This window comes from Capricornis sumatraensis, chromosome 2 (assembly GCF_032405125.1).
Source record: "Capricornis sumatraensis isolate serow.1 chromosome 2, serow.2, whole genome shotgun sequence".
In the NCBI taxonomy this organism is placed as follows: domain Eukaryota; kingdom Metazoa; phylum Chordata; class Mammalia; order Artiodactyla; family Bovidae; genus Capricornis; species Capricornis sumatraensis.
In genome coordinates this window covers 195409335-195435559 of record NC_091070.1, presented here as the reverse complement: position 1 = coordinate 195435559, position 26225 = coordinate 195409335, and the positions used below count along the sequence as shown (strand labels likewise).

The window sequence follows — 26225 nt, the reverse complement described above, 5'->3', positions numbered from 1 at the left end:
TGGGCACAATAAATGACAGAAATGGTATGGACCTAACAGAAGCAGAAGATATTAAGAAGAGGTGGCAAGAATACACAGAACTGTACAAAAAAGATCACCACAAAGATAACCACAACGGTATGATCACTCACATAGAGCCAGACATCCTCGAATGCGAAGTCAAGTGGGCCTTAGAAAGCATCACTACGAACAAAGCTAGTGGAGGTAATGGAATTCCAGTTGAGCTACTTCAAATCCTGAAAGATGATGCTGTGAAAGTGCTGCACTCACTATGCCAGCAAATATGGAAAACTCACCAGTGGCCACAGGACTGGAAAAGGTCAGTGTTCATTCCAACCCCAAAGAAAGGCAAGGGCAAAGAATGCTCAAACTACCACACATTTGCACTCATCTCACATGCTAGCAAAGTAATGCTCAAAATTCTCCAAGCCAGGCTTCAACAGTATGTGAACCGTGAACTTCCAGATGTTCAAGCTGGATTTAGAAAAGGCAGAGAACCAGAGATCAAATTGCCAACATCTCTTGGATCATGGAAAAAGCAAGAGAGTTCCAGAAAAACATCTACTTCAGCTTTATTGACTACACCAAAGCCTTTGACTGTGTGGATCACAACAAACTGTAGCCAATTCTTAAAGAGATGGGCATATCAGACCACCTGACCTGCCTCCTGAGAGATCTGTATGCAGGTCAAGAAGCAACAGTTAAAACTGGACATGGAAAACCCAGACGGTTCCAAATTGGGAAAGGAGTACATCATGGCTGCATATTGTCACCCTGCTTATTTAACTTATATGCAGAATACATCATGTGAAATGCTGGGCTGGATGAAGCACAAGCTGGAATCAAGATTGCCAGGAGAAATATCAATAACCTACATAATCGATATATAGATGACACCACCCTTATGGCAGAAAGTGAACAAGAACTAAAGAGCCTCTTGATGAAAGTGGAAGAGGAGAGTGAAAAAGTTGGCTTAAAACTCAACATTCAGAAAACGAAGATCATGGCATCTGGTCCCATCACTTCATGGCAAATAGATGGGAAAACAATGGAAACAGTGACAGACTTTATTTTTTCTGGCTCCAGAATCACTGCAGATGATGACTGCAGCCGTGAAGTAAAAAGACACTTGCCCCTTGGAAGAAAAGCTATGACCAATGTAGATGCATATTAAAAAGCAGAGACATTACTTTGCCAACAGAAGTCCATCTAGTCAAGGCTTTTTTTGGTTTTTCCAGTAGTCATGTATGCATGTGAAAGTTGAACTATAAAGAAAACTGAGTACTGAAGAATTGATGCTTTTGAACTGTGGTATTGGAGAAGACTCTTGAGAGTCCCTTGGACTGCAAGGAGATCCAACCAGTCCATTCTAAAGGAAATCAGTCTTGAATATTCATTGGAAGGACTGATGCTGAAGCTGAAGCTCCAAAACTTTGGCCACCTGATGTGAAGAACTGACTTCTTGGAAAAGACCCTGATGCTGGGAAAGATTGAAGGCAGGAGGAGAAGGGGACGACAGAGGATGAGATGGTTGGATGGCATCACTGACTTGATGGACATGAGTTTGAGCAAGCTCCGGGAGTTGGTGATGGACAGGGAAGCTTGGTGTGCTGCAGTCCACGGGGCTGCAAAGAGTTGGACACGACTGAGTGACTGAACTGAACTGACTGATGGTTTTTCCAGTAGTCATGTACAGATGTGAGAGTTGGGCCATAAAGAAGGCCAAGTGTCAATGAATTGATGCTTTCAAATTGTGTTGCTGGAGAAGACTCTTGAGAGTCCTTTTGACAGCAAGGAGATCAAACCAGTCAATCCTAAAGGAAATCAACACTGAATATTCATTGGAAGCTGAAACTCCAATCCTTTGGCCACCTTGTGCAAAGAGCCAACTCGCTGGAAAAGACCCTGAGGCTGGGAACGATTGAAGGCAGGACGGGAGGGGGCAGCAGAGGATGAGATGGTTAGATAGCATCACCAACTGAATGGACGTGAGTTTGAGCAAACTCCAGGAGATAGTGAAGGACACGGAACTCAGGAGTGCTGCAGTCCAAGGGGTTGCAAACAGTCAGATATGACTTAGCAACTGAACAACAAAAACAAATACCAACTTGATGGTAGTTTTTTTATCATGAATAGATGTTGAATTTTGTCAAATGTTTTTTCTGTGTTTATTGAAATGATCATATGGTTTTTATCTTTCCTTTTGTTAATGAAGTATATCACATTGATTGACATTGAACTATCTTCGCATCCTGGGAATAATACCACTTGATCACAGTGTATGATCCTTTTTATATTTCATTGGATTTGGTTCTCTAATATTTTGTCAAGAATTTTTGCATCTATATTCATCAGAGATGTTGGCCTGTAACATTCTCTTTCTATAGTGTCTGTGTCTGGTTTAGGTATCAGGGTAATTGTGGCCTTTTAGAATAAATTTGGGAGTGTTCCAACCTCTCAAGTATTTTGGAATAGTTTGAGAAGAACAGGTATTAACTCTTCTTTATATGTTTAGTAGAACTCCATCTAAAGTTGTCTGGTCCAGGACTTCCTTCTCTTTCCTGGCTGCCCTAGGTCTTCATTTCAGTGCATGGACTTTTTCTAGTTGCAGAGCATTGTCTCTAGTGTGTGAGGCTCAGTATTGGTGGCTTCAGACTTAGTTGCTTCACAGCATGTGACATCCTAGTTCCCTGATCAGAGACTCAACCCCCGTTCCCTCCATGGAAAGGTGGGTTCTTAACCACCAGAACACTGTGGAAGTCCTCCCGCCCTGGACTTTTTTTTTGCTGGAAGGTTTTTTTTCTTTTTTATTACAAATTCAATTTCACTGTTAATGATTGGTCTTTTCAAGCTGTCTATTTCTAACATTAATGCACTTTATTTATTAGACTGGCTACCCTAAAATATAGATTCTGTACACGAGCCCCGCAGCCCCGAGACAGTATTCAGACTCAGCACCTGAAGCCTTGCTCTTTTTCATCATGAGAAGACTCTTATGTTACAGAAACAGGTGTAAAGATGAAAAGTGCCAAGATATGCTACCCCAAAATATGCCACTTTGGCATAAGGGTTATTTTGAGCTAAAGGGACTTGAAAAACAGAAGATACAAAAGGGACACTTTGATCTCCCCTTTCCTCCTGAACACATGAGATAAAACTCCCACATAGGAGCTGCCCTTCACATACCAGGAGAAAAGAAACAGTCTTATCAAACTGAGACCAAGAGAATTCTACCCAAACTGACAGCATGCTTGGGGCTGGTGCATGGGGATGACCCAGAGAGATGTTATGAGGAGGGAGGTGGGAGGGGGGTTCATGTTTGGGAACACATGTAAGAATTAAAGATTTTAAAATTAAATAAATAAATAAATAAATAAATAAAAATAATAATTCTTATCTTCCTTCAGCCTCCCTGTACATTTTAGTTACTTCTCCACAAATGACTCTCTTTGTTTAACCTGTCTTAAAGAATTTAGGTTTTGCCACTTCTTTGAGTTTTCATTTCCTTATGAGGGCTCCCTTGTCACATAAAACTTACATTGAACAAATTTGTATGTTTTTCTCTTCTTCATCTGTCCTTTTATCTTTACCTTGCCCCACCCTACCATCCCCACTCCATGCCTGCAATATCATATGTAATTCAGTCCATGAAATAGAAGACTCAATTTAGTACAAACTCTATTTCCAAAAAGCTTTTGATTTCCTTTGGGGCCACATGTGTTTCAAGAATTCATACTTATTTGGATTTTAGAAAGATAGCTCTAAACTGATGCTTTTGAACTGTGGTGTTGGAGAAGACTCTTGAGAGTTCCCTTGGACTGCAAGGAGATCCAACCAGTCCATCCTAAAGGAAATCAGTCCTGAGTATTCATTGGAAGGACTGATACTGAAGCTGAAGCTCCAATACTTTGGCCACCTCATGCAAAGAACTGACTCATTAGAAAAGACCTGGTTGCTGGGCAAGATTGAAGGCAGGAGAAGGGGATGACAGAAGTTGAGATGGTTGGATAGCATCACCGACTCGATGGACAGGAGTTTCAGAAAGCTCTAGGAGTTGGTGATGGACAGGAGGCCTGGCATGCTGCAGTCCTGGGGTCACAAAGAGTTGGACACAACTGAGTGGCTGAACTGAACTGAAGATAGCTCAGCACTTTTCTTTATATACTACAAGTAACCCAGCAGGATCTAGGGTACGATCCCATAAGCAACATTACGGAGGAGTAAGATGTGGAGATCATCTTCCTCCCTACAGATACATCTGCATGTGGAACAATTCCTACTGAAGACCTCAGACTTCATCTGTCTTGTATTACATTCTCAGGCTCAGCTGAAGACCCGAAGAGGGAAGAGGTAGCTTTGCCTCCCCTGCAAAGGCATGTTTCCCAAACCAGAATATTCCAAAGATTCTAAGGCCAAGAAGCTACAGCAGACTCCAACCTACAGGAAAGAAGGAAGAAGGAGTTGTTGCTGCTTCTCTGCGACTTCACCACCCCATTTCTATCATCCAGGTGCCGGGCTTTTTGACACTGAAATTTGATTCATGCATATCTTTCTCTGGGCTTCCTTGGTGGCTCAGATGGTAAAGAATTTGCCTGCAGTGCAGGCGAACCAGGTTCAATCCTTGGGTCAGGAAGATCTAGAGAAGGGAATGGCTACCCACTTCAGTATTCTTGCCTGGGAAATCCCATGGACAGAGGAGCCTGGCTGGCTGTAGTCCATGGGGTCGTAAAAGATTGGACATGACTGAGTGACTAACATTACTGTTCCAGACCCAAATGGGTAGCCCTGTGCTATCATATGATAATTGTGTCTGGGCTTGACGCTCCAGCTAGACTAGGATTGGTCATCAGTGCATTGCTAGTTAAATGAAGGAAGGAGTCAGCGTTTAATTCTCACAGCTGAGTTTGCAAATGTGAAAAATGAGGCCCAGAAAAGTTAGGTTACTTGTCCAGGTTACTACAGTTGGTAAGTAAGTAGGGCCAGGAATCAACCATGGTGACCTTGAGTACCTGGCAACCACATTAGTTAGCTTCTTAATATGAAGAGGCTGTCACACGTCACTCAACTGCTTGTTGGTATATTTTTTGAGAAAATTTTTTAAAGAGGAAAATTACTTTATGATTATTTTCATTAAAAGGGTATTTTTTTTTTTCCCATGTGGGACTTGTCTACTATCTGTATTCAATAGTAATACTCACTCATTCAACAGTCTAATGCAATGGAAGGATAATCTTTGGAACCAGACAAACCTGAATTCAGATACTGGCCCCGTCCCTCAAGGGCTGACCTGAGCAAGTGACCTCCCTGCTCTTAGCACTTCCTGTATCTGTAAAAAGGAGATAATAATGGTATCCTCTACAATGGCTTCTGTGAGGGTTAAATGAGCACATTGCAGGAGCTCCTCAAATTGATAGGAAAGTGCTTTGTGATTTGTAAAGAGCTATGTGAATGCATATAATGATGTTATGTGCCAGGAGTACAGAAAAGGTAAACGTAAAACCAGCAAACCTGCAAACAAGTAATAATTAAAAAATAAGGGCCCAAAACAGCAGACAAGTAAAAGGAGTTTCACAAAGTATTACTGTTTAAGAGGAAGTCCAATTTTGTTTTTAAGTGCCTGATACACCTGCAAGAAGAAAACATCAAATAGCATTGCACACAAATACGACTATCAGAACTGCTCAGTAAATACTAAATAATATAGATATTAAAATAAAATAAAATCATTGGATATACTGAAATAAATTGAGAGGGAGGCTTGAGTTTATATAGAAGGTCTTTTACTGTCAATTAATTTTATAAATACCAACCATGAAAATGATAGTAGTAATAGCTACTACTGATTGACTGAATATTAATATCAGGAACTTTATGCTGCTGCTGCTAAGTCGCTTCAGTCGTGTCCGATTCTGTGCGACCCCATAGATGGCAGCCCACTAGGCTCCCCCGTCCCTGGGATTCTCTAGGCAAGAACACTGGAGTGGGTTGCCATTTCCTTCTCCAGTGCGTGAAAGTGAAGTCACTCAGTCATCTCCGACCCTCAGCAACCGCATGGACTACAGCCTTCCAGGCTCCTCCGTCCATGGGATTTTCCAGGCAAGAATACTGGAGTGGGGAGGCACTTTATAGACATCACTAATTTAATCCTTAAAACAACCTCATGAAACAGGAATTATCACTCCCTTTCCATTGACAAGAAAATAGAAGCCCCCAAAGGTGGTGGGACTTACCCAAAGACATACAGAGCAAAGATGATGGGACAGAAATACAAATTCAATGTTCACTCAAAAAGAGCAAGTAATTTTGCTCCCTGCTGCTGCTGCTGCTGCTGCTAAGTCGCTTCAGTCGTGTCCGACTCTTAGTGACCCCATGGACTGCAGCCCACCAGGCTCCTCCATCCATGGGATTTTCCAGACAAGAGTACTGGGGTGGGGTGCCATTGCCTTCTCTGAATTTTGCTCCCTAGATTTTGCCAAAACTCCTGAACATTCTTCCTTCTAAGCAGTATCATTTGCCTCTGAGTGGGGACCACATTTTACCCAGTTATAGTTCATCCTTCCAGTCAACATGGACTTCTACATTTTCACCCAGAAATGCTCTTTCATCATCATCTTCCTTCAGCTGCCTGTCATTTCCTGGTTCCTCAGCAGAATCTTCTTCACTTCCCTCTTCTTCAATTCCCCAAATGTCATATTCCCTTTCCTCTTTCTCCTTGGCCTCCTCTTCCCATTTTCTTTTTTCCATTTCTTCATACAGTTCTCTCCATTGCTTCTCTACATCTTGTTTAGAGTATGGAATTTCAAAATAGTAATGTACAGATGCTATAAACAAAGTTAAATCACTTTGGAAACGTCTGGCATATCCCCACACACTTAAAGATTTGTGGTATGGTGTTTATTTACATACAAATTTTTAGTATCTGTGGAGTGGAAAGAAGTATCTGTGTGTGTATAATTTGTTCATAACTAAAATTGGTTCAGATTCAACATTTACTGAATGCCTACAGCACTGCCAAGCATGGTGTAAGACAATATACACATGCTTTCTGTTCCTTACAACAATGTACGAGGTCCCATTTTCTAGGAATATGAGGTTCAGATTGATTAAATGACTTGCCCAAGCTATACAGTGAGTGAGTTGTAGAACTAGAATTAGAAATCAGGTTTTCTGGTTCTGAGTTTGACCCTCTTTCTGCTATATCACTGTAAAAGAGTTTTTATGAAGCTCTTTGAATTTGCTTTTGAACTATAGCAAGTACAAATGTGCAGTCAGAAGTAGAATTTCTGTGATCTCTAATGGGTCATCCAGGCTCTAGAATTTGATCCTGAGAGCCATTATCATAAATTTTACTGCTCAGAGGGCCCTTAAAGAAGGGACAGACTTGGAACTCCTCTAGGTCTTTAATCCTCAACATAGAGAATCTGGGCCAAGTGGTCTTTTAGCCAGTCCTGGGAGACAAAGCTAGATTGAGAAACTGCATGCCCTATAGGCTGGGGCCCTTGACAACCCTACTGGGAGCAAATGCTTGACATCTTGTTGTGTTTGCCTCATTATTGTATTGCGGGGGCATACTCTCTCTTTCAGTCAAGCCTTCATTTTTTTATGCCTGGAAAGCACTGGCCACAGTTAACGTCTTACTGCTCTACTCACTGATCTGTTTCTACCCTCCATTCTTTACCAAGCTAGATCTTGCCAAAGGTAACCAAACTCTACCAACTCCTCAACCCCGCCTGGACCTATAACAATCCATTGAACCATTTCCTTTTCATTGGACCTCACCCAACTCATACCTTCACTATCCTCCTCTCTGTATTTTTATGTGATTACTCTCTTGCAAACATCCTCAACTCCCTTGCCCTTCCCTCCCTTAGTTGGACAGATCCTCAAATCTGATTAATCTCAGTTTGCCATGCCTGCACCTAAGCAGAGAGAATGACTAGAGAAAATAATGAAAACAAACTGATTCTCCTCATTTTAAATTCATTAAAACTGAACTCAAGGGAGAAGTTAGTGCTAACTGGTGAGCCTACCATAGTTCTGTGTTTGATTCTCTCTCTTTTCCCCTGGAGCCATGTCGGGCTAGCAAGGTTTTCTCAGAGCTGCACTGCATTTGGCTATAATTCCTACCCAGCCCTCCTTTCCCTTTCCCCTTTCAGAAGTGCCTATTCCTACACCCTCTACCCTTCATCTTCCCCAGGTATTACCTGCAATAAATCACCTGCACTTCTAACACCATCTTGTTGTCCGTCTGCTTCCCAGAGATTCCAGCTACATGTACTGTCACCACCTCTACCCACCTGCCTATATTTTTTACATGGTCATTCCTTTTTTCCTGTCATTATGGATGAAATAGCTGTACTCCTATGGGAAGCCAGTGCATCTTGAGCACTAGATCTCACCCACTCTCATAGTCTCAAGAACAGTGCTCTAGCAATTCTCCTCTTTTTCTCCAATATTGTTTTTCTCTTTATTGTATCATTCCCATTAACATAAAACCAGGCAGGTTGGTCAAAAAATCTTGACCAACATTTCCTTTTACCTGCCGCCCTGTTCTTTCTACCCCCCCCCTTTTTTTTTTTTTTTACCACAAAACTCCTCAAAACACTAGTTTATACTTATGTCTCTGGTTGTTCTTCTTTCATTCTTTTTCAAACCCATTTTTTCCCCGTCCCACTTCACTGAAACTGCTCTTATCAGAGTCACCAATGAACTCCATGTTACTAAATTCAGAGGTCCAGTCTAAGTCCTCATCTTTATTGACCATCCAATACAACTGATCACTCCTTTTCCCCTTAAAATGCTTTCTTCACTTGGCCTACAGGATAGTCTTCTGGTTCTCATTCTACCTCATTGGCTACTTTTTCTGTCTTCTTCCCTGGTTCCACTTTCTCTCCCTGATCTCTAAATACTGGGGTGCTCCAAAACTCATTGGAATTCCCTGGTGGCTCAGATGGTAAAGAGTCTGCCTGCAATATGGGAGCCCCAGTTTCAATCCCTGGGTAGGGAAGATCCTCTGGAGAAGGAAATGGCAACCCATTCCAGTATTCTTGCCTGGAAAATCCCATGGATTTAGAAGCCTGGCGGGCTACAATCCATGGGGTTGCAAAGAGTCAGACATGACTGAGTGACTTCACTTTCTTTCCAAAGCTCATCCTTGAATCTTCCTTCTATCTATACCCTCTCCATAGGGGATTTCATCCAGAGTCATGGGTCTTCAAGTATTACCTATAGGATGATGACTCCCAAATGGACTATTATATCTCTTATTCAGGTTGTATCCAGTTGCCTCATTAACATTTGGATTTCTAATCATCATATCTGGCTTAACATTTAATAATATGTTATTTGTCTCTGTCCCCACTCCTACACCAAATGTGCTCCTTCCTGTTCTTCCCTATCTCAATAACTCCACCCTTCTAATCACTGGAGTCAAAAACTTTGGAGCCATCCCTCTTTACTCCCACTCGTATTTTGTATCTAATCCATCATTCCTGTGAATTTTGCCTTCAAAATGAACCTGGAATCTGAACATTTCTCTGCCTTCACCATCACCACTCACTTCTGCCTTTATTCTTACAGTCTTTTGCAACACAGCAGCCAGAGTAACATATTCATCTATGAGCCAGTTCATATTACTCCTTTGCTAAAAATGGCTCCCCATTTTATTCAGAGAAGTGGTGGCAACTACTCTCTTTCTCTCACTCAGTTCTAGTTACATTTTCCTTCTTACTCTTTCTTGGACAAGCAAGTTATGCTTCTATTTCAGAGATTTTGCATTTGCTGTTCTCTCTACCAGAAGGCTTTTCTTCCCAAATACCTGTGTGGTTTGCTCCTTATTCCTCCAAGTTACTTAAATGTTGCTTACTCAACAAAGCCTCTCCTGACCGAAGAGCAAAATCCCTATGATGACAGGCCTCTCTCTTGCTTTCCTGTCTTCTGTAGTTTATCTCACCATCTCATCATATATATTTACTTCTTTGTATGTTTCTTGTTGGTCTCCCTTGAATGTAAGCCCCATGAGGGTGGAAACTTTTCTGTTTTATTTCACTGGCATATCCCCAACAACTACAATAGTACTTTGAACAGGTACTCAAAATATTTGCCAAGTGAATATACAGGTTAATAATAATAAGTACCATTTATTGAGCAATTACTATATGCCTGTCTTCATGGGGATTTTGCTCTTTGGTCAAAAGAGGCTTTGTTGAGTAAGCAATATTTAAAGGCTTCCCTGGTGACTCAGATGGTAAAGTGTCTGCCTGCAATGCGGGAGACCTGGGTTTGATCCCTGGGTCGGGAAGATCCCCTGGAGAAGGAAATGGCAACCCACTCCAGTACTCTTGCCTGAAAAATTCCATGGACCGAGGAGCTTTGTAGGCTACAGTCCATGGGCTTGCAAAGGTTTAGACACAACTGAGCAATTTCACTTTACTATATGCCAGGGACTTATAAGATAATTGCTATCGTGTTCACAATTTATAGATGAGGAGACTGAAGAGGTTAAATAACTTACCTAAGATCCTATAGCTAGCAAGCAATAGAGCCTGGATTTGAACCTAAGCAATCTAGTGCTAAAACTCATGTTCTTAACCAATATGTAATATTATCTCAATAAAACAATGTTAGGTGATAACCTCAAAATAAAAACAAAACCAGACTAAAAAGTGTAAAAATGTCTAATTTTTATTTTTTCTATGGTGACTCTATCACTGCCTCTTTGAAAAGTTTAAATACTAAAGTTCTCTCAAAAACCTCTTTTTGATGCCTGTGCTTTGCTACTGCTCTAAGTATGGGCCTAGTCTCCTTTAGGGTGATCAGGCATTGGCCACAAACCTGCTTCAATGGCCCTTCCTGCAGAACCAGGAGGTCTGGATGAAGGGCAGCTCCATTAAGAAGCCATTGTCCCAAGTATCACTCCACCCATAAAATAGTTCTAGGAGAGCAGGGGAGCTGGTAGACAGCACTAACACCTTGCTTCCTTTTCCAAATCATCCATCAGAAATGCTTCGGTGGCTCCCTTCAAGGTCACCATACTGTGAGCAGGGAATGTGACACAGAAGGGGTGTGCATTCTGACTCAACAAGCTAAAGGTTGTATGTGACCTCGCACAGTTTATATATACTCTCTGAATCTCAATTCCTACATTTGAAAAGTGGGAATAAAAATATCTGTCTTGTGACACATATACGCTATTGATCCTATGTATGAAACACACAACTAATAAGAATACACAGCAGTAGTATAGAAAACTCTACTTAATGAACTGTGGTGACCTAAATTAGAAAGAAATCTGAAAAGGGGGATATATGTATATGTATCAGTTTGGTTCAGTTGCTCAGTCGTGTCCAACTCTTTGCGACCCTATGGACTATGTATAGTGATTAATTCTGCTGTACAGTAGAAACTAACACAACGTTGTAAAGCAATGCTACTCCCATAAAAATGAAAAACAAACAAACAAACTATAATGTCTTGCTGGATTGTTTTAAGGGCTAAGTGGGGAGACTTTTAGAAATGTTCATAGAGTTAGGTACAAGGTTTTAGATGTCCAATGAATACAAATTCTTTACCCTGCCTCTCAGGGCCATGTAACCAGCAAATGAGACGATGACTATGAGACTGATTTTTTAAATGCAGAGAACAGTGCACAGCTGAGTAGTCAGACATCTGGAAATCCATATGAGTGAATATCTTACTTTTCTTGCTCCCCAGGTCATATTTCTAACCTTCTCTGCAAACTCTTCATCATTTGTAAGAAGGAAATTGTCAAAGATGCTGCCTGATTTCACCTGTTGAAATGAAAACGATGGGATTATTAGAACTAGGTCGACCAGCTTAAAAAAACATCAACCGGAAGCTTTGCAAAATGCAGATTCCCAGGCCAGGAGCCCAGAGATTTTAATCAATAACTGAGGCAGAGTGAGGGGATACAAAGGTGATTAAGAATAGAAAAGCTCCAGAATGCTGTACCACCTTAGCTGATCTGCTCTAGAAATAAGTTACATTACTGTTTCCCAAGATGCTATTTCCCCCAAGCCTCTGACAACTCCTTCAGAGGGTTGTGAAGAAATTTCCGTCACTCTGTCAGGCTCCAAATTGCTGCCCAGTGGCTCTTGCCCCGGTTCAGACTGACAGGATCTTCACTTACAGTTGAAACTTACAATTTTTAAGGTTCTCTCCTCAATATAGTCAGAAAAACTAAAAGAATACAAGGAAAAGAAAAGGTTTGACAAGAAGTGTGAGCACAGTTCTCTACCATATTTCTCTATTTTCTTAAAATAATATACTTAATATTTACAATTACAGAAAAAGATGAATTAGTCAATGTTATATAATAATTTCAGTGTTCATTGGACTTCCCTGGTGGTCCAGTGGTTAAGAACCCAAAATTCCATTGCAGGAGGCACTGGTTTGATCCCTAAGGAGTAGCTGAAAAAAGTACTTTCAGCATTTATCAATGATAAAGAAATACAACAGGAAGAGCAGAGTTCATGGAGTCAGACCAACTCAACCACATACTATCTGTGTGACTTTGGGGATAATATTCAACTCCTCTGAGCCTATTCCCTCATAGTTCAGTTCAGTTGCTCAGTCATGTCCGACTGTTTGCAACCCCACAGACTGCAGCACGCCAGGCTGTAGTCCCTGTCCATCACCGACACCCGGAGCATGCTCAAACTCATGTCCATTGAGTCAGTGATGCAATCCAACCATCTCATCTTCTGTCATCCCCTTCTCCTCCTGCCTTCAATCTTGCCCAGCATCAGGGTCTTTTCCAAGAAGTCAGTTCTTCACATCAGGTGGCTAAAGTATTGGAGCTTCAGCTTCAGCATCAGTCTTTCCAATGAATAGGACTGATTTCCTTTAGGATGGACTGGTTGGATCTTCTTGCAGTCCAAGGGACTCTCAAGAGTCTTCTCCAACACCGCACTTCAAAAGCATCAATTCTTTGGTGCTCAACTGTCTTTATGGTCCAACTCTCATATTTATGTATGACTACTGGACAAACCATAGCTTTGACTAGATGGACCTTTGTTAACAAAGAATGTCTCTGCTTTTTAATATGCTGTCTAGGTTTGTCATAGCTTTTCTTCCAAGGAGCAAGCGGCTTTTAATTTCATGGCTGCAGTCACCATCTGCAGTGATTTTAGAGCCCAAGAAAATAAAATCTGTCACTGTTTCCATTGTTTCCCCATCTATTTATTCCCTCACAAGTGAAGTATTAAAAATAACTCCCTTGCAGTGTTGTCATGAGCATTAGAAATAATATAGTGTTTATAACAGTCATAAAACACAGTGTTTATAATTGAGTGAGTGAAGTCACTCAGTCGTGTCCAACTCTTTGTGACCCCATGGACGGTAGCCTACCAGCCTCCTCTGTCCATAGGATTTTCCAGGCAAGAGTACTGGAGTGGGTTGCCATTTCCTTCTCCAGGAGATCTTTCCAACCCAGGGATCGAACCCAGGTCTCCCAGGTTGTAGGCAGACACTTTACCTTCTGAGCCACCAGGGAAGATAGTCATTTGATAAATGGTAAGTTATTATCATAATTTTTCAGTATCTGCATATGTTTCAAAAGAAACACAGGAGAGTCTTTCTGGATTTTTAAACTTCAACACTGTTAAATAAATCAGCAAATTAACTGTGTGAGAGCGGTTGTGTGACCAAGAGAAAGTTTGCAGCATGTGTTATCCCCATAGCCTCCCTCTCAGGTTTGAAAAAAAGTTTTGTTTTGCTTTTTTAAATAAGAAAGAAGTTTATTTGGCTTACATCATCTCACCAACCCTGCCTTCAGCAAAAAAATAAATGACAAAATAGCCACTTTGGATAGAGATTGTTCATTTCCTCTGAGCAATTTGAAAAATCTGTTTTAATAATTTTTTATGCAACTTTATGATTTTTTTCTTTGGGATTGTTTTTTTCTTTTTTGAGTTGGATGTTTTGTTTTTCTCTTTTGAGTTGTCAGTAGCCTTGGTTAGAGAACTGCCCATTTTTTGGCTCTTCCATTGTTCCTGCTGCTGCTGCTGCTAAGTTGCTTCAGTCATGTCATTGTTCCTACTCCCACAAGAAATGTTTCCAATCTCCTCTGTCCTCTTTGGTGCTCTTTTACCTCCATCCCCCTTACACTAAACTCATGGCTCTGCCTCCAGCTGAGAATCAGAACATGAGGGCCAGTCCTGCTTCCTAAACCTCGCTACTGGAGGGACCTCAGTCTACTCTATTCTCTCTGTGTCTCCATGTTTTTATCTGGACAATGAAATAAAATATAACTTCCCTGTTTCCTTCACACACTTCTCAGGAGAGAACCTGTGAGAAAGACTTTTGTGAGACTATAAAGCCTAAAAAATTAATTCACTGAAAGTTACCTAGTTGCCTTGATGTCCCGCTTGAATCATAATATGGAAAGAGTATAGATTTAGCCACTTACTAGCTATGAGATCTTGACAAGTCACGTCACCTCTCTAAGGCCTCCACTTCTTGGTCAGTAAAATGAAGATGATAAACCCTAACTTCCACCCCCATAGGGCTGTGACACAGACCATATGACCTAAGGAATGTCAACGTGCTCTGCATTATGACTGCTAGGCTGTACTCCTTCAAAGATCATAAGGAGTCCCAAAGCTAAGAAAAAGTGTTCTCTTTGTTCACTGCCGTCTCCTTCCAGCCTCTGTCCCAATGAAAGATGGCAGTATCTTCTGCCTAAGAGGAAAAAAATGAAGCAAAGAAAAGGAATTTTGTATGGAAGAGAGCAGGCTGGGTCGGGAACTAAGCAGAAAGATTAAGAAACTTACTAGGCTAGGACCTGATGCAGAGGGTGATGGGTTCCCAGAGCATTTGGAAACCCAGGCTGGAAGAGCCAGTGAGCAAATCCTCGCTCATTTCCACGCTGAGAGTCGCTAGGCTTTCCAGTGAGATGCAGGGACCCTGTGGTAAGCTGAATGTGCTGGGTTGGCTAAGTGAGTAGGGTGGAGTAGGACTTGGGAGTGCCAGACCCAACTAGAACTTAACAGGATGCCTGCAGGGGTGATGTCAGCTGTGCAGAACTGTGTTACAAGAAGAAACATAGATAAAGAGATCTTGCTGGAGTTTCAGAAATGTTGTCTCTCAAGATTCATCCCAGACCTGCTGGATCAGAATCTGCATTTTATTAAGATCTGAGTGATTCATATGCGTATGACAGTTTGAGAAACACTCCTTCAGCACGGTTTAAATTCTCAAACAGGAAGTTTTGCCTATTGGAGGAGGAAGATAGAACTCAGAGCAATTAGCGCCAAATAATTTTAAAATTTTGTAGATGAACAAAGATACTGTTTAGTGTGTGCTGTAATGTTTTCTATGGAAACAAAACCCAACGCATTTTAAGGAAACAATCAGATTACCATGTTAACATGACCACATATTTTTACAAGATGTAGAAAGTTCCTGTTATTAAAAAGGGACAACTGAAAAAAAAGAGGTAATGGGAACTTGTAGAGACTGTATCCATATTCTTCAGGTAAGAAAGCAAAGAAAAAAGAACATATGTCCCTCTGCTCTTTCTTCTTTCCTTCTCTCCTGAACCCCTACTGTGTACCTGGTAATTTACCTACCTCATTTCCTTGTACTTGTATGCTGACGTCACTGAATCAGGAAACCAATAAAGTTGAAATAAATAATCCAAGAAAACTTCAAATAGTGGGTGTCTGTTAAGAGACCTTTAGCAGCCCTGAACTGTAGAAATCACTGGTCAGAGACAGAGATTTCCCTGGCCATGAAACATTCCAGAATATATCCAAGAACCAGTGGCTTCACTTTCTAGAGGATCCATTGTACATCTGATGTAGTCAGTAAAGGACTTAGGCTGACAGGTCTTTGAATCCTGTCTCTCTCATGCACTACCTGTGTACTCTTGGGCACATCATGTGACATTTCTTATTCTTAATTCTCTCAAATACAACATGAGGTAATAATAAACTGATAGTAATGTTTACTTTCCCTTCCTCTCCAGGGGAATTCCAATACTACATTGATTGTAGTTTCCAAGAGGTCTCCTGGGCTAAAGTTTTCCCTCTGGGGCATGCACTTGAGGTACTCTCTTTCTCCTGAGTTGGGGAAGAATCATAACAGGTCTCATTGGAAGAAATCAACAGTCCGACAGCTTGAGTTTCTGAGCCCCCCTCTTTCCTTTCCAGTCAGAGCCAGGAAGAGGGAGGCAAGGTCAGGATTTGTCATCATGGCTGGAACAATCAGCCCCAACATCTCTCTGGGGATTTTAGCATTTCAGAGTTTTACCACATCTCTGATTCCCTTTTATCTCCAGAACTACCCCCCAAGATTCATATAGGACTAGACTAGCAATGCAAACTATTAGAACATTGAATCTAGCCTCAGAAAGGCCTGTACTCAAATCCCAGCTTCTTTGCTTACCAGATGTGTCTTCAGGCAAATTAGCTAACTTTTCTGAATGTCAGTTTCCACATTTAGGTACAGGGGATTTCATAGTGAGAATTAAATGGCATTTGCAGAGTCCCTGAAATAGAGCTTGGTATAGGGTAAAGCCTAGGTAAATTTTAGCCATTATAATTATCAGGATAAATATAACTAGTCCCATTTTAAAGATGAACAGTTTGAGATTTAGAAAGAACAAGACTCATTCAGTTCTTGTAATTTCCAGACTGGAGCTCTCTCCACTCTGTGGAAACTTCAGAAGGACTGTTGTTCAATGGCTCTGAGCCCAGAGAGCTTTACCTGCCAAAGGTCCAGGCCAAGGACACTGATGTAATAGTGGCAAATGTTGGGGTCAGGCTTATATTCAGGGTTGTCTATTTCTGGATGAATCCACTCCCCCTCGTTATTGGAATTGTCAGTGATCCGAGATTTCCATTGCCCCTAAGCAAAGAACCAAAGAGTGAACGTGGCATTAGTATTTTTCCATTCTTCTCATGCAATTAGAAAGACTAATCAGTTTATAAAGACAATTGTGGATTAGGCATAAGGATTCAGAGCAGGCTTCCTGGAGCTTCTTTCGTTTTCTTTGAGCTAACTCACAAGACCCTTCCAGGTTCCTCTTTCTCCCGAGAGGGATCTGAACAAGGTGGCAGAGACTCATTATGAGCCTGGTTCCAGCTCTCTGTGCAAGTCTGATCATGGGGTTAAGAAACGTAGCTTCATAGGGAACACCATCTAAGGACTCTGGACTTGGGGCCATTCTCTTCATAGTGTACAGCACAGGAAACTGGGGCCAAATAAAACAATACTTATTTCAGTCAGTTCTATCTCTGGATCATTTGATAGTTGATTCCTTTACTTCCCTCTCACTTCTGACATGAGGTCAGGACTTGGCCCTTAAAAAGAAGCCCCCCTACCCCAGCATGTTTGGCTATTCATGTCCTACTCTTCCCCTTTCTGGACCACTTCTGAGACTTTTGGTCCCTGACCCCAGACCCATTTCCTGTTTTGATCATGTTCCTTTGGCTGTTATCCACCACTTGGGACAAACTCTTTGCTTAGGGCTCCCTGGACCTCTGCCTCCCAGCATCGACCTTGACCAGCCCACCTGCTCCCAGTCAGACACAGGGTGAGTACAGTGCCCAGATGAAGCTACAAACTTATGGAGGTAAACAGGGCAGGGGGCAATGGGGAAGCGGGAAGATGACCACAGGATCTTAGTGTTTCTGTTCTGTAAATTAAAGTTTACACCATCTCTTCTTAATTCTCACACTGATTGGAAGGAGAGACGCCCCCTCCCCACCGCACCGCCGCTCACCTTATACTTCAAGTTTGGTGTCAGGGGCCCTTCCCACTCCCCATCCATTGCCTCGTTCCAGTCGTCTGGCTTCTTGGTGTCTGGGTCAGGGATGTATTCAAAGTCTTCCCAGTCCTAAAATAAAACGTCCCTCCATGAAGACAGATGGGTGGGCCAGAATGAAACTGGGGTCCTGAGTATGTCAAGTGGACCTGGTGCCTTGCGCCTGCTGCTCTCCTGTCCTCATCCCTATGAAAGCCCAGCTCAGGACTGTGCAAACAAATCCAATACATGCGGCAGAGAAAAAGCCTTTAAGCAATCCAGCCTCTCCTCAAATTCTCCATCCTTCTGACCCTGACAACTTTAAGCTCAGAGAAGCTGGGAGTTTTCCTTATCCTGGCCCTCTCCCTTCCACAGCCATATGCCTCATTATTAGAACAACTCTTCTAGCCTGTGTCCCTCTTTCTAAAGACCTGTCTTAGTGACCTGGCTTGGACCCCAGCATGCTCCCAGGTCTGTATCAGTCCTCCTTTGTACCCCAGCTCCCTTCTATTTCCTAAGACAACTCCAAGTTACAGCCTGTCCTAACTTTCATATTTCTTCTGCCCTGGAGCCCCTAAAGTTCTGCTCTATCTACCTGGCAGTTCACCTTGGTACTGACCATTTCTCAGACTTAAATAAATGCTTTGATGCCAAGCACACTAGGCTCACAGTCTTTCACCAGCATAAAGTTCCCTGGTTCCTGGGCTCTCTCAGCTGCTTTGTGGTTCTGAAATATTAACAGTCAGCATCTTATCCTGGGGCCTATAGACTTGATAGGTCCAGCCTACCTAAGTAGTTTCTACCTTCTCTAGGTCTACTCAACAGGGAGCATGGAGGCCTGAGCCTCTCCCCTCTGCCCCAGGCCTAGATCCATCCCTGACTACATTAGGTGCGTGGTCTACACCAGGAGGAACGATCGATAGTTAGTCTTGCTGCTTTGAGCCTGCCTTCTGGGTCTGGAACTAACCCAGACCCTAATTTTCCCAGGGTACTGAAGGTCCAGACACTGCGTGATCATCTGCCTTAATTATCTGACCATACCTCCTTCCTCCTGGGTTTGGAGCCCATTGAGTCTCCTTACACACGGCTGGGGCTTGCCCACTTCTCTACAGGCTTCTCTTTAGGGAATGAATTCCAGTTGCTGGGTGCCATGCTGCTCCTCACTTAACCCTGAGCATCTCCTCTACATGAAGCTGAATCTGCTCTGCCCTAAGGAGCAGCAGCCTAGCAGGTGAGGCCCTCCATGACCTGGCTCCAACAGGGCATTCCAACTCATCTCCCACTCACTCACCACCTTGAACTTTATGTTCCCAAAATACTAAACTACGTCTTTCAGTTCTTCGCATAACCATGTTACTTTCTGCTTAACTGATGTGTCTTCATACCTGCTGTGGGTCTAGAATATCTTCCCTTCAACTCAATTTCCCTTGCTCTAGTGAATTTGCTCTTTGAAATTCAGTACGCAATTAACATATAAATGCCATGTATTAAGGACTTATCATGTACCAGGCACTAAATTATATATATTAGCTCATTTAATTTACAACAACTTTCACATAAAGGTATTATAAAAACCCTGTTTGTGAAATTTCACAGCACCTAAGTTCCTTGCCCAAGGTCTGTTTATAGGTGGGATGTTATAGTTAGTAAATGGTGGTACTCTGATACAAACCCATATCTGTCTGACCCCAGAGTCCCATCACCTACACCCCAACTCAACCTGAATTAGGAACCTACTCATGGCTCCCACAGGATTTGGCTTCCTTGACTCTCACCATTAATTACACAGTGTGACCTGCATCTGTGCACCTGCCTGCATCCCTCACTAGATTCTGAAACCCAAGAGGATTCACAGTCCCTGAATTGTTCTATTCATAGCTGTATCTAGTACAGCTTTCCAGTGACTAATAATGAATCAGTCTGTATACTCCACACATTTCCCATTTCAGTAACTTTGGTGTGAAATATATCCAGATTCAAATGTTGGTTCTAATGTACGTGAGCTTGGGCAAGTCACTTCATTTTTAAGTGTCAGTTTCCTTATCCTCATTGAGGCTGCTAGCAGGATCAATAGATCCTGAACAAATGTGAGGTGCTTTCCTCTTCCCTCCATGCTTCTTTGGATACCAGTATTCAGCTGGATACCTCCTTGAGGGACTGTTGTCTCTGGTTTGTACTCCATTGTTTCCAGCCTCCTTTGCCCATTCCCACAGCTAAGATCCCCTGTTGCTTCCCAGGAAACACCTTCTGACCTCAGGTTTCTTATCTTCAGGATCTTCTATTTGCAGCTGTTCATCCCATTTCCTTGGTTTCTGGGCATACGGGTCTTTTATCTTCCTGGGAGGCAAGAAGGCCCAGTCGTCCTCCAAATCCCCAGCTTTTACTTGCATATTGTCAATTTTATTGACAATTATTCGCACTGGGGCAAATAATGAGAGTGTACAGGTAAGTATCTTTATTGATCTAGAAAGAGAAAGAGGAATATTTCAGTCCCCTGTTGGACCTCAAGCATTAAATGCACCATCTAAAACAGACCCTCAGTTCCTGAATGCCACCTCCCACATAGTCACAAACACACTTTATCATATTCCTCATCCTATTTCTCTGGTTAACCCAAAAGAGTCTTTGGGTCTCGTTCTCCTAAGTACACATTCCTCTGGTCTCCCTTAGTTCCCATCCTTCCCTTCATCATAACTCTGGTCATCCTTTTTTCTTTTCTGGTTTTCTGTCTGTCCCACTAGACTCTAAGCTTCTCAATAGCAGGGATCGTGTCTGACTTATCTGCTCTGTCTGCATGTTCCAGAACAAGGCCTACTCTGAACAGGATCCCAAGGAGTCCCTGTATGTACAGCTCCTGTACCATCCTGGTAGGGAAGGACTTTGCCCTGAAAACAAGTTTTCCAATGACCCAGTTTCTAGGGGCAGCTCTGGACTCGGTCTCTGCCTCTCCCCTGTGCTCTGGTTGGGCCGAACTTCTTCAGTGCTATTCTTTCTCAAGCCTTCTTAATTTTTCTCATATGATTACCTCTTCTAGTAGCTCAATCCTTCCAAAAATTGTCACCTTCCTTTACAAGGCCAATTCGTGCTCATCATTCAAAGTTCAGCACAGGGGAAACCTTTTCTAAGAAGCTTTTCCTAAGACACCAGATCAGGTTGGGGTGGGGTCTCCTCCATGCTCTCATAGACCCCCATTACACTAAACAGTCATTCTCCTTTGTTTGACTCCTACCTTTACTAGACTCTGAGTTCTGTGAGAACAGAGGTCACGCCTGACTCACTCTATCCGCAGTCCAAGGCCTAATACAGAGTTGACATTCAGTGACTTCCTGTTGAGTTGCTGATGAAATCCAGCTATTACTCACCAGGCAACCTAGATCTCTCTAGCCAAGATGTTCCTAAGGTAAGCTCACCACCTATTTCTAAGTCCAGCACTCCCCACTTCCTCCATCTCTTCCAATATCTAGCAGTGGGGAATGGGAACTTGCTGACCCTTGTTCCGAGATACAACTTTATATTATTTCCTGTCTTTCAGATCAGTTTCTTCTGTGTGAACTCCTGTAATTTATACCACTTTGTATTTTCTAATCTGCAAAATGGAGATGATAATACTTAGAGGGGTGTTATAAAGATTAAATCAGATAACATATTCAAAATGCTTGCCCTTCTCCCAAGGCTAATGACGAGCCCACACACTCACCCTGCACTCGATGGTCTTGTTGTTCTCATGATATTTCCCTTGATAACGAAGGATGACTTGTACTTTGTTGTTGCCAAAGCCACAGATGTCAGGGCCTGGAAATTAAATCCCAGTACATGATTTTACATCACTTTTAGGCAGTTTGCCTGTTCTGTGGCCAAAACAGACATGGTCTGTGTAATTATCAGGGTCCCAGCAGGAAATAGATAGCACACACAAATTTAGGATTATTTCAGAAGAACTTAATAAAGGGACTATTTTAAATGGTGGGAGCAAGACATTGAGAAAATATAAGGAATAATGCTATATTCCAGGCTAGCAAGTGTAGGGCTATTCCCAACCCTCGGCTTGAAGGGAGGAGGAGAAGAGGTGGTTATCAGAGCGCAGGGGGAAAAAATATTCAGTAGAGAGGGCAGCCTAGAGAGAAGCTGTGACTTTCAATCAAGGGACACAGCTTTCTTCCCTCCTTGTGATCTTCTGCCAGGGCTCCCACTGACCAAAGCCAGCTGGAAGCCCCTCCTGTGCCAGGCACGTAAGAGCATGTCATTTAATTCTCACAAGTAGGTATTACTATCTCAACTTTTAGTTGGGAAAATTGTGGCCCATAAAAGTTAAGCAACTTGCACAAGGTCAAACAGCAAATAAGTAGCATTGCCAAGATTTAAACCCAAGCTTAACTAAAAACAGAGCCTGGGGCTCTTTCTGCTTTGTGAAAACTTTAGAGGAAATAGTTGGTTGGTGGTTCTGAGCCCAGAAAACTGGGACAAAGGTCCAAGAATAGGTTTTAATCTAGTTTTTCAACCTAATTTCTCATGATATTGCTCTCAGACTATCCTGAACATGTGTCTACGTGCACAACTGACACACACACACACACACAGAGTGTGCTCTAGCCACATTGTTGTTGTTCAGTCGCTCAGTTATGTTTGACTCTTTGCAACACCATGGACTGCAGGACGCCAGGCTTCTCTGTCCTTCACCATCTCCCAGAGCCTGCTCAAACTCATTTCCATCGAGTTGGTGATGCCATCCAACCATCTTGTCCTCTATTGTCCCGTTCTCCTCCTGCCTTCAATCTTGCCCAGCATCAGGGTCTTTTTTAATGAATTGGCTCTTTGCATCAGGTGGACAAAGTATTGGAGCTTCAGCTTCAGGATCAGTCCTTCCAGTGAATATTCAGGATTGATTTCCTTTAAGATTGACTGGTCTGATCTCCTTGCAGTCCAAGGGACTCTCAAGAGTCTTCTCCAACACTGCAGTTCGAAAGCATTGGTCTCATTGTTTTTTCTATTTGCATTGGAATTTCATGCCCCCGAGCTTTTGTATACACAATTTCCTATGGCTGAATTATATTTCCTCTATTTTCTTTTCTGCTTATTAAATCTAACCCATTCTTCAAAGAGTAATTAATACCTTCTCCCAAAAGCCCCCAGATGGACTGAGTCATGCCATCTTTTGCAATTTCATGGCACCTCATCAACAGCTTTTTAAAAGTATGTCTTTCATTCTGTCTTTTAAAACATGACTCATATGCCTGTGTCCCCACCAAACAGAATACAAAAGGGTAGAGTAGAAAAAGCCCAGGCTTTACAGCCAGACAAATTGGGTTCAAAATCTGACTTTCCACTTATTTACCTTGGGCAAATTTCTTGCCTTTATTTTCCCATTTATAAAATGGAGATGATGATAGCCCAGAAAAATTTGTTGGGTTTTTTGAGCATCAAATAAATAAGATTAATTTGAAAAAAATCACCTTAAAAGAAACCTATTTCCAATTTCCCTGCTACAACCACCATGTACATCTTCAAATATAAGTTCGTTCTGAGAAGGGGGGATTCTGAAAAAAGTAGAGGTGGAAGACACACACTTTAGAGCCCCAGAATGCTGTATTGGTCTACTTAAGAAAAGGATTAAAAAATAAGAAAGACATTGAAATATAAGAAAGAAGGAGAGTAGTGCTTGCTTTGATAGTACATATACTAAAGAAAAAAGGAGAGATGAGGGAGAAGTGATGCAGAGAGAAAAAGGGTGAAGCAGCTGAAGAGGAGGATTTGGGGAAGGGCCAGAGAGAGAGATGGAGTTAGTTGGGAATAGAAAAAAATAGAGAGAGAGAATTTTAAGGAAATGTCGATGTAAGGTGTGTAGTTTAACATTTTCCGCTGAATGTTTGCAAAAACATTCAGTAAAATCCACATTCTTCATCAGTGATTTAGGAGTGGGATTAGCTGCTCTCATTTCTTTATTTTTAAATATCAACAACATTGAAACTGGTCTAAGGGTAAGAGCTAAGTAAGAGTGGACTGCCCCAAAGAGGCCCAGTATACTGAGGTTGCAGGTGCATCCACAGATGTTGGATAAAGGCAATTTCCCTGACCTTCTGTGTCTTTCTCTGCCTGGGGGGCAAGAACCTCCTTCAGACCACAAAGCCTTATTGTATTATGTATGTACATTTCAGGGTGTCTACATAGTTTCTTGTCCCTTTCTCCTATTCTTAGACATGGAGAATGTCTCTTTGTACTATAGACTTATTAATACCATGTGACTCTCTACCTCTTTGATCTATTTATATTACCATTGAGGTTTAGAATTGCTTTTCTCAGGTCTTTGAAGAGTCTTAGCACAGAGGGAGGTGGAACTATCACATTAGAAACTTCCTGCTTCAAAGAATATGAAAAAGAATGTATGTGTGTATAACTGGATATTTTATACATATATATGTATATATATATATCTGATTTATTTTGCTGTAAACAGAAATTAAGACAACACTGTAAATCAACTATACTTCAATATAATAAATTTTAAAAAAGAAATTTCCTGTTCCAGGTCCATCTGAGCCTTTTCTAGAACTACAGTGGCTCTCATTAAGATCTCATAGGACCAGGACTTCCCGGGTGGTCCAGTGTCTAAGACTCTGGGCTCCCAATGCAAGGGGACCAGGGTTTGATGCCTGGTCAGTGTTCTTGCTTGGAGAATCCCAGGGATGGAGGAGCCTGATGGGCTTCCATCTATGGGGTCGCACAGAGCTGGACATGACTGAAGCGACTTAGCAGCAGCAAGGGACTAGATCTTGCATGCCGCAACTAAAGATTCTGCATGCCACACTGAAAAAGAAAAAAAAGATGGATGATGCACAAGCTGGAATCAAGACTGCCAGGAGAAATATCAATAACCTCAGATATGCAGATGATACCACCCTAATGGCAGAAAGTGAAGAAGAACTGAAGAGCCCCTTGTTGAAAGTGAAAGAGGAGAGTGAAAAAGTTGGCTTAAAACTCAACATTCAAAAAACTAAGATCATGGCATCCTGGTCCCATCACTTCCTGGCAAATAGATGGGGAAACAATGACAGACTTTATTTTCTTGGGCTCCAAAAATTACTGCAGATGGTGACTGCGGCCATGAAATTAAAAGACGCTTGCTCCTTGGAAGAAAGGCTATGACCAACCCAGACAGTGTCTTAAAAAGCAGAGACATTGCTTTGCCGACAAAGGTCTGTCTAGTCAAAGCTACGGTTTTTCCAGTAGTCATGTATGTGAGAGTTGGACTATAAAGGAAGCTGAGCACCAAAGAATTGATGCTTTTGAACTGTGGTGTTGGAGAAGACTCTTGAGAGTTCCTTGAACTGCAAGGAAATCCAACCAGTCCATTCTAAAGGAAATCAGTCCTGAATATTCATTGAAAGGACTGATGCTGAAGCTGAAGCTCCAATACTTTGGCCACCTGGTGTGAAGAACTGACTTCTTGGAAAAGACCCTGTTGCTGGGCAAGACTGAAGGGAGGAGAAGGGGATGCCATGGTTGGATGGCAACACCGACTGGATGGACATGAGTTTGAGCAAGCTACAGGAGTTGGTGATGGACAGGGAAGCCTGGGGTGCTACAGCCCATGAGGTCGAAAAGAGTCGGACACAACTGAGCAACTGAACTGAACTGAATGCCATGCATGCCGCAACTAAAAGAACCTGCATCTCGAAACAAAGATTGTGCCGCAAGTAAGACCCGGCCGAGTAAAAAAATAAAAGAAGACCTCACGTAGCTGACAGTGACTGGTATCAGAGCGCTTACCAAACATGATGTAATACTCCAATTCTGAATGCATATCCTCCTGGTTCATGGTGTCAGGAAAGAGTTTCACATACCCACCACCGCAATCAATGCCTTGCTCATGTTTTACCGGAAAACTGAACCACCAAGGTCTTGTTCTCATTGCTGAATGGCTTAAATCTGGTTGAGAGGGTATAAAACTTGGCATCTTCATTGGTCTGGAGACCCGAGAGCAGAAAGCATGGAATCTTCAGACTTCAATACCCTAAGAGCAGCCTCAGAAACCAAGCACTTGGTCTTAGCAATTTCTGGTACCTTCTTACATACCTGCTGCAGGTACCATCATGGATGCTTTACACACATTGTTTTATTCAAGCCTCAGAGCAATTCTGCAAAACAGGTGCTATCTTCACTTTTACACATTAGGAGTCTGAGTCATGGGAAGGTGAAGTGAGCTACCTAGGACCAGATAGCTAGTAAGGAACTAAACTGGGATTTTTAAGCCACGTTTGACCGATTCTTTCTTTCTCATACCATACTGCCTCTGATTTACAAGAGATACTTAAATACTGTTCTGAAGTTTTACAAAACATGGGGTTTCTACAGAGACCCCATGGGTGGCCAGAATCAGGCTTTGCCGTGCACAACTGCCCTGGTAAGAAAAGGCCCAGCGTGGCCCCTTAGAGTAAATAGTAATCATTGCTAACACCTATTG

The 26225-nt window shown here is 42.2% G+C and overlaps 1 protein-coding gene across 1 annotated transcript; it reads right to left on the bottom strand.

Moving 5' to 3' along the window:
• Positions 1 to 6543: 6543 nt before the first annotated feature.
• On the bottom strand, positions 6544 to 25580 carry LOC138070359 (calreticulin-like). The gene is made up of 8 exons (XM_068961549.1): positions 25532 to 25580; positions 21465 to 21559; positions 20997 to 21015; positions 20020 to 20186; positions 17747 to 17860; positions 16729 to 16869; positions 15408 to 15423; positions 6544 to 6821 (listed from the first exon to the last, which is right to left on the bottom strand). Exons 1-8 carry the CDS (start codon positions 25578 to 25580, stop codon positions 6544 to 6546), a joined length of 879 nt encoding a protein of 292 aa, XP_068817650.1.
• Between the last annotated feature and the right edge of the window lie 645 nt (positions 25581 to 26225).